The sequence below is a fragment of the Rhamphochromis longiceps genome, linkage group LG16, assembly GCF_057381845.1.
Source record: "Rhamphochromis longiceps isolate RC_006_pf linkage group LG16, R_longiceps_female_GT1.1, whole genome shotgun sequence".
Lineage (NCBI taxonomy): Eukaryota > Metazoa > Chordata > Actinopteri > Cichliformes > Cichlidae > Rhamphochromis > Rhamphochromis longiceps.
Window position 1 is genome coordinate 15279680 of NC_140572.1, and position 9280 is coordinate 15288959.

The following is a 9280-nucleotide window of genomic DNA, read 5'->3' on the forward strand; positions in this document are numbered from 1 at the left end:
CTGTAAAGCACTTTGAATCACCTTGTTGTTGAATTGTGCTATACAAATAAACTTGCCTTGCCTCAGCCTTTCCTTCTGCCTCACCCTTCAAGATACATTAAAACTAGTGCTGTCAAGAGATTAAAAAAAAAATAGAGATTAATTAATTATGATTTTTAATTAATTGATCTAATTAATCTCTTTTTTAATCTCACCTAAAAATAGCTGAGGAAAGCCCTCAACTTATTGTGGCAGACCAAAAGACTGATATAACAAAGAAAGTGACTTTATAAAGTCATTTATTGTTTAACAAACGTTAAACAGATGCAACCATTTACATACTGTTGTATTCTTTTGTAAAATAAGTGGAAAAATAAATACAAATAAAATCAAATAAATTAAGTGCTGCAAGTTAGCACATCAGAGTTGCTCTTTTCTGAGCAATACAGCACTGAAATTCCTCTGCTTCAGATAATGAAAAATAAAACTGACATTGCAGTGCTGCAAGTTAGCACATCAAAGTATTCTTCCATCACAAAAAAGTGCTGAACATCAAGCAATCTATTCTAGTAGGCTACAAATGACACAGCAGCTATGCTGACCACATGTGTCTCATTTCTTCTTCCTCAGCCAGTCGCTAAGACACACCAGCCTGGTAACATTTTCTGGAAGCAAGGCTGCCCTTTTCTTTTGCACTATGTGGCCTGCAAGGCTAAAGAGTCTCTCACAGGGTACAGAGGTAGCTGGGGAGGCCAGGTACTTTTGTGCTAGGACTGACAGCTTTTCATAGACTCCTGAGTGAGCATACCACCACTGCAGGGGACAGTCATCAATACTGATGCTGGGTTCTGCTCTGTAGCGCTGCAGCTCTCCAGACTCAATTCCATCTTCTGAGTCAGAGTCAGACCCCAGAAGGAGTTCGCTCCTCCTCTTCTTCTGAGCTGGTCCATCATCCTCTGTGGAGGGCTGGAGACTATCTGCTCTTCTGGGCTCTGCTGCCTGGAGCATATTCTCCAGAATGGTCCACACCTGAATGAATGAATGAATGAATGAATGAATGTGATTAAAACTAAGTGCTTTTTATTTTATTTTATTTAATCTTGTAAAGAACTTTGTGTTCCATATAATAAATAAAAGTTTGATTTGATAATGAATTGGACTCATTAGTCCAGCTTAACCTTATTGTCCTACCTGTTCCCTCTTTTCTCTTGGAAGACATTTCAAATCCTTAAACCGTGGATCCAATGCTGTGGCCACCTCGAACCATATCTCGTTGCCATTAGCTCGTCGTGCTGCCAGATCCTTCTGGAAGGCATTCTTGAACTTCACCACGTAGGCAGGATCATCATCAGTAATGTCCATGACACGGTACAGATGGCGAAAAGCAGGCAGCACTACAGAGCAAGAGACGTAGGCCTCACCACCCAGCAGCTCTGTCACATACCTGCAGAGGTGGAGAGGTTTGCTAAATAAACCTAGCTGGATTCATTTAAATCAAAGTGTAACTGATTTCCAATTTAATTGTCCTTAAAAGTTCCTTGTTATGTTCATTAATTTTGATTTTACACATGTAACAGTAGTTTATATAATTAAAATGGGAAGGTGTTTATTTGAACTTACTTGCATGGTTCAAGCAGGAGCTCCAGCCTCTGCAGTTTCGCCCACTCAGCTTCGGTTGGCAAGACCAACCTGTGGTTCTGTTGGTCCAACGTAGCCTGGACAGCCTCTTGGTTACATAGGAGGCGTGAGACCATTGCGAGAGTCGAGTTCCACCTGGTGGGTACATCCTGTATAAGTTGATCGCTCTTCTTTCCGAGTGCTACTTGTTGTTGGTTAAGTTCTGTGGTACTCGCAGGGCTTTGTTTAAAATGACCAACAATCTTGCGGCACTTTGCCAGTACACCGACAAAACCACTGCTATCGAGACATACCGTGATGGTCCTCTGGAGAATGTGAGCATTGCAGGCGATGTGCTCATATGGAAGTGCTCTCATAGCAGCCAGCATGTTTGCTGCGCTGTCTGTGCCAATGGTGGATATCTTGTTTTCAATACCCCAGTCATTTGCTACCTTGAGGAACTGTTCGGCGCATTTATCAGCAAAGTGCCTGGTTTCTGTTCTCATGACGGTCAGTGCAAATGAGTTGAGGTTCCACTCACTATCAATAAAGTGTCCAGTCACCCCAAAATAGCTGTGGTTGCCAGCTGAGGTCCAGTGATCTCCGGTTATAGCAACACAGTTGGGAGAATCCTCCGCCAAAATCTCAAGTTTGTTTTTCTTTTCGCCGTCGTACATTTTGCTGATTTTGGTCGTTACTGTAGTCCTGCACGGCGGCTTGTATGACGGGTCATTGGACGCAATTTGCAACACCTCTGTCAATCCTTCGTCCTCTACTATATTTATCGGCCTACAGTTCATCGCTATCCACTTGGCAATAACATTAGTCAGCCTGTCGGTCGCAGACTTGCTCATACGAGGGGTATTCTCTAGTTTTGTTTGGCGAAAAGCTTTGCTCTGGCTTGCTATATTGCTAACGTCTTCACTGCTAGCTGTTGCTGCACTCGCGGCTGGGTGCTTTGCGTTGAGGTGATAGGCCAAACTTGAGCTGCTTCGGTGGTAAGCAAACTCCTTCTTACACTCTAGGCAGACCACTTTACCTTTGTCAATGGTGCCGTCGGGGCGTTTATGAAATACAAATTTCCCGTTCATTGGGCCAACAACTCTCAGATGCGCCTCCATATCCACACTGTAAGCTAATCACCACTTCTCACCTTGACCTCACGACGTGACTCCACCCCCAACAAGTCAAGCACAAGGAGCCCAGCACATAAAAACGGATTTTATAACATAGCAACTCTCATACAAAATCAATGACGTCAAGAGATTAAAAATTAGATTAACGAGATTAAAAAACATAACGCGCTAAATAGCATTGTAATTAATTAATCGCAATTAACGCGATAATTTGACACCCCTAATTAAAACATACTGAATTGTAATGTAAATTGCTAATATCATGACTTCTGCTCACACGCCACAGTAATTTGTTGCTCCCAAATATTTTGAAGTTACAAACATTACATTTTGTGCACGCATGTGACTAAAATGGTTGCAATTTAAAGCCCTGAAAAATATTACTAAATTACTTGAATTGAAGTAATATTAAAATAGAACCCTCAAAAATATGTGAGTCAGGCTAATTTGACTTATATATATTTTTTGACTATATATATATATATATATATATATATATATATATATATATTAGGGGTGCAACGATACACAAAATTCACGGTTCGGTTCGGTTCGATACTTTGGTGTCACGGTTCGATATTTTTTCGATACAAAAAAATGTTCATGCCTTTTTAATTTGGCATTTATTAAAATTATAAATATATATTTTAACTCAAAAGTACAGTTTTTAAATTTAACCCTAACCCTTGTGCGTGTTTTTTATTTTGACAGCGAATGCGCACCTGCGGACCACTTATGTGCAGCTCTGGTTATTTAGCTCGTCATATTGCAGCCACAGAAATTCTTTTGTCCATGAAACCATAAAGCTGCACTTTCTTTTTGCCTTATAGTCTGATTTGTCATAACTTCTCCGTTTTGTGGTAAGCTTTTCTTTGGCTGTCACTTCTTCACCCTGACCTGTCTTATTTGGCTCAGCAGAACTAAAATATATATATCCTGCTGCTTTTACACACGCACTCACACACATAACGCTCAGCGATTCTCTGCGCGATCAACCTCTCACATGTTTAAGCTGCGGGAGATTTCACTTGTCATGTTTGCATAGTAAGCTAACGATTAATAAGACGATGTCAGAGGAATTGGTGCACAAATTATCATCACTCACAGATCAGTGCTGTCGCTCTCTATACACAGTTCGCACGATTGCAAAGTGAAAGCAAAAAACAAGCGCAAATTCAAACGCGATTTCAATATGTCACATATTGACAGTGGCTCACCGATGCCAATGACATAATTACCCAGCTACATTTCTGAAAGAATGCAAAAGCATTGACCTTTATTTTTCCTACAATAGCCCGACGGGCAGGGAAGAGATAGATTTTGGTAGCCGACTGAAAAAAATCTCTAGCCCCGGGAAGTCGGGCTAGCGATATTGCAAGCCCTGTATCTGATTGAGGAATCACTCATCTTTGGAAAAGAGAGTTTATTACAGAGAAATGTCTCTTTCCAAAATAAAAGCTATACTATCCGCTTCTTCTGGGCTATATTCTCAGCAGCATAAGGAGAATCATGTGCTAACAGCTGTCTAAATGACTCGGCTAAAGTTAGTAGCATGCTTGTTGTTTTGGTCTTTGCACTAGGATGATGTCGGCGTAAATGTGCAGTCATATTCGTTGTGTTCCCACTAGTGCTTTCAGGTTAATCTCGTTGAAATGACCTTAACGCCACAACACGGCAAATCTCCGTTAACAAGCTACCGCCGATCGCCCCGTGCGTGGGGCTAGACGGCCAACACGTTAACGAGCTAACTGCGCTAACACACTAGTTCCCACCCATGTAATTGAGCATTGCATGGCACATCCAACATACTGTTTTACTTTAGTCCATGACTCGCTTACCTTCAGGGTCATACGTCACATGAAAACCAAAATAATTCCAAACGCCAGATCTGAATGAGGGTGGGGGAGGTCCATGTTGCAAGGAGAGCTTAACTTCTGTCTTGCTAGCTTGCCCTGCGCTCTTCCTTCTGACTATGCTGTCTGTGTTGAGCGCTCAGTGGATCTGCGCTCGACAGTGCAGCCTAGGCGGAGTAGTCGAACGCAGATTCACTGAGCGCTCAACAGACAGCATAGTCAGAAGGAAAGTTGATAAAATAAATTACAAATGTTCTATTGTTTGATACATATGCGTACCGAACCGAAAGCACTGTATCGAACGGTTCAATATCGATACGAATATCGTTGCACCCCTAATATATATATATAATATATATATATACACACACACACACACACACACACACACACACATATATATATATATACACACACACACACATATATATACACACACACACACACATATATATACACACACATATATACACACACACACACACATATACACACACACACACACACACACACACACACACACACACACATATATATATATATATATATATATATATACACATACATATATATATATATATATACACATACATATATATATATATATATATATATATATATATATATATATATATATATATATATATATCGAAGAATCCATAGGTCCCTCAGCCTATTCATGTAGCCCCTGCCACAAGGGGCAGTACCCTCCATGGAGAAGGAGGCTAGAGGGCAAGATCAAAGTAGCACGGAGGGAGGTTAGCCAACTAACGGAGTTGCAGAAAGGTGCGACAAAGAAGGTGCATAAGAAATACAGCAAGCTGTCCATACCTGAGGCCTTAGAAACTGCCAAGCAAAGACTCACAGCCTTGGCCAGCCGCTTGAGAAGGTACACCAGAGAGATAGAAGGCAGGAGAATAAACCAGCTGTTCTCCACAGAACCAGCAAAGGTGTACTCTCAGTGGCAAGGGAACAATAAGAGAACAGCACCACCAAGGCTGGAGACCGAGCAATACTGGAAGAGCATATGGGAGAAGGACGCAACCCATAACGGCAATGCTCAGTGGCTAGTGGATCTGAGGGCAGACCACAGCAACCTCCCCGAACAGGATCCAGTAACCATCACAGTGGCAGATATCCAAGAAAGGGTCTCCAGTATGAAGAGTTGGACAGCACCAGGGCCCGACATGGTTCACGCCTACTGGCTAAAGAAGCTGACTGCACTCCACGAGCGTCTAGCAGCACAAATGAACCAGCTGCTAGTTAACGAGAGACACCCGGAATGGCTAACCGAAGGTCGGACGGTCCTGATCCCCAAGGACCCCAAGAAGGGACCGGTCCCCTCCAACTACCGACCAATAACCTGCCTCAGTACTACATGGAAGCTCCTGTCAGGCATCATATCGGCTAAGATGAACAGGCACATGGGTCAATACATGAGCGGGACACAGAAAGGAATTGGCAAGAATACCAGAGGCGCAAAACACCAGCTACTGGTAGACAGAACAGTCAGCCGAGACTGCAAGACCAGACTGACCAACCTGTGCACTGCCTGGATTGATTACAAGAAGGCCTATGACTCAATGCCCCACAGCTGGATACTGGAATGCCTAGAATTGTACAAGATCAATGGGACCCTAAGAGCCTTCATCAGGAACTCAATGGGGATGTGGCGTACAACACTAGAGGCCAACTCCAAGCCCATAGCACAAGTCACCATCAAGTGCGGGATCTACCAAGGAGATGCTCTGTCCCCACTGCTGTTCTGCATAGGCCTGAACCCCCTCAGTGAGATCATTAACAAGACTGGCTACGGATACCGACTACGGAACGGAGCAGTTGTCAGCCACCTCCTGTACATGGATGACATCAAGCTGTATGCCAAGAGTGAACGAGACATCGATTCACTGATCCACACTACCAGGCTATACAGCAATGACATTGGAATGTCGTTCGGACTGGAGAAGTGTAGTCGGATGGTAACAAAGAGAGGGAAGGTAGTCAGAACTGAGGGGATTGAACTACCAGAAGGCAACATTGCAGACATAGAGGACAGTTACAAGTACCTGGGGATCCCGCAGGCGAATGGGAACCATGAAGAGGCCGCTAGAAAAGCTGCAACCACCAAGTACCTGCAGAGGGTCAGGCAAGTCCTGAGGAGTCAGCTGAATGGTAAGAACAAGATCCGGGCCATCAACACCTATGCCCTGCCCGTGATCAGGTACCCTGCTGGGGTAATAGGCTGGCCAAAGGAGGAGATAGAAGCCACTGACATAAAGACAAGAAAGCTCCTGACCATGCATGGAGGGTTTCACCCCAAGTCCAGCACCCTGAGGCTGTACGCTAAGCGGAAGGAAGGGGGCCGGGGACTGGTGAGTGTCAGCACCACAGTCCAGGATGAGACAACGAACATCCAAGAATACATTGGGAAGATGGCCCCAACTGACCGAGTGCTCAGTGAATACCTCAGGCAGCAGAAACCCAAGAAAGAGGAGGGAGACGAGGAACCATCATGGAAGGACAGGCCCCTGCACGGTATGTACCACCGGCAGATAGAGGGGGTGGCTGATATCCAGAAATCCTACCAGTGGCTGGACAAAGCTGGACTGAAAGACAGCACAGAGGCACTAATCATGGCAGCACAAGAACAAGCTCTGAGCACAAGATCCATAGAGGCTGGGGTCTATCACACCAGGCAAGACCCCAGGTGCAGGCTGTGTAAAGATGCCCCAGAGACAATCCAGCACATAACAGCAGGGTGCAAGATGCTAGCAGGCAAGGCATACATGGAACGCCATAACCAAGTGGCCGGCATAGTATACAGGAACATCTGTGCCGAGTATAACCTGGAAGTCCCGAGGTCAAAATGGGAGATGCCCCCAAGGGTGGTGGAGAATGACCGAGCTAAGATCCTGTGGGACTTCCAGATACAGACGGACAAAATGGTGGTGGCTAACCAACCGGACATAGTGGTGGTAGATAAACAGAAGAAGACGGCCGTAGTGATCGATGTAGCGGTTCCGAATGACAGCAATATCAGGAAGAAGGAACACGAGAAGCTGGAGAAATACCAAGGGCTCAGAGAAGAGCTCGAGAGGATGTGGAGGGTGAAGGTAACGGTGGTCCCCGTGGTAATCGGAGCACTAGGTGCGGTGACTCCCAAGCTAGGCGAGTGGCTCCAGCAGATCCCGGGAACAACATCGGAGATCTCTGTCCAGAAGAGCGCAGTCCTGGGAACAGCTAAGATACTGCGCAGGACCCTCAAGCTCCCAGGCCTCTGGTAGAGGATCCGAGCTTGAAGGATAAACCGCCCGCAGGGGCGTGCTGGGTGTTTTATATATACATACATATATATATATATATTTAAATATATATATATACATACATACATACATACATACATACATATATATATATATCCATCCATTCGCTTCCACTTATCCTTTTCAGGGTCGCGGGGGGCGCTGGAGCCTATCCCAGCTGTCATAGGGCGAGAGGCAGGGTACACCCTGGACAGGTCGCCAGTCTGTCGCAGGGCCAACACACAGGGACAGACAAGCATTCGCACTCACATTCATTCGCACATTCACACCTGATATATATATATATATATATATAATATATATGTGTATATGTGTGTGTATATATATATATATATATATATATATATATATATATATATATATATATCTTTGCTCTCTACTTTCTAACCTTGACTCTCCTAAATAAAAGCTCAAGTTAAACAGGTCTTATATGTTGTACCGTGACTGAAATGTTTCATATTTCATATCCATATTGAGTTCCATAACATTCTAATCAGACTATCTGCATCACAAATGACTCCATCCTGTGAAATCTTTGACTCACCTCTCCAGCAGAGGTCTCTCCCCTCTCCCTCTCTGTGATCCTCTGTCCAGACTCCTACAGGTTAATGTCGATGGAGGAGTGATTATTATTGTTTTCACTGATGATAACCATACCTGAATGAGCTCAGCTCGATTTTTCAGAGCTAAAACGAGTGACAGAAATTAACATTATGCTAACAATTTAACTTAGTGCGCTAGCCAGGTTTTTATTTATCAAAATGGGGAGCACCTGGTTCATTAATTACATGGGACTCTCTGTTGTTAGATGGAGCTAACTAATTGTTACTATCAGCCAGTGATGAAGACTTACTTTCTTGAAAAACTTGCGTATATCCATGATTTCTTGCTGTTTGCCGCATGTAAGCTAGTGTGTCCGCAGGTGTATACGAGCGGAGTGTAAAGTAGCAGTGAAAACGAGGACTGGATTTTCAGTAATGTGGATGTCCCCCGCGAACAACTGGAACGGATTGGATAACGAAGCACTGACGCTACCTTAACAGTGTAAAGTGAAAGGAACCAACCGAGTTATGATCATATTTATGTGAATAGCGACAGGTTTATATTGTTATTTCTTTAAACTCATATTCCTGCATCTTTATATTGAATTTGTCTGCAAGTTCTGTAAAAAAAATCGAATAAAAAAAACAACAAAAAACTAAACACCAAATTATTTAGGGGGGCTTAAGAATATTTTAGGGAGGCTTAAGCACCCCTAAAATAGGCCTAACGACGCCACTGCTTGCACTAGTCTTTATTTGACACAAAGTTTTAACTGGACTTTAATTAAATGTTACCCACTTCAGGAGCAAAAGAAGTATACCATAATTAT

General features: G+C 43.5%; 1 protein-coding gene across 1 annotated transcript; it reads right to left on the minus strand.

The window, feature by feature from the left end:
* Positions 1 to 523: 523 nt before the first annotated feature.
* LOC146650805 (E3 SUMO-protein ligase ZBED1-like) lies at positions 524 to 2733 on the minus strand. Its single transcript, XM_085385517.1, has 3 exons — positions 1600 to 2733; positions 1171 to 1423; positions 524 to 1008 (listed from the first exon to the last, which is right to left on the minus strand). Exons 1-3 carry the CDS (start codon positions 2715 to 2717, stop codon positions 592 to 594), a joined length of 1788 nt encoding a protein of 595 aa, XP_085241643.1. The 5' UTR covers positions 2718 to 2733; the 3' UTR covers positions 524 to 591.
* Positions 2734 to 9280: the final 6547 nt, after the last annotated feature.

What these genes read in the sequence shown, in the direction of transcription:
- LOC146650805 (XM_085385517.1), bottom strand. Translation starts at nt 2,717, where the DNA reads ATGGAGGCGCATCTGAGAGTTGTTGGCCCAATGAACGGGAAATTTGTA. An exon ending in CTCCTGCTTGAACCATGCAA is followed by an intron (nt 1,424 to 1,599) that starts GTAAGTTCAAAT and finishes CCACCTCTGCAG; the next exon opens with GTATGTGACAGAGCTGCTGG. An exon ending in CAAGAGAAAAGAGGGAACAG is followed by an intron (nt 1,009 to 1,170) that starts GTAGGACAATAA and finishes TCATTCATTCAG; the next exon opens with GTGTGGACCATTCTGGAGAA.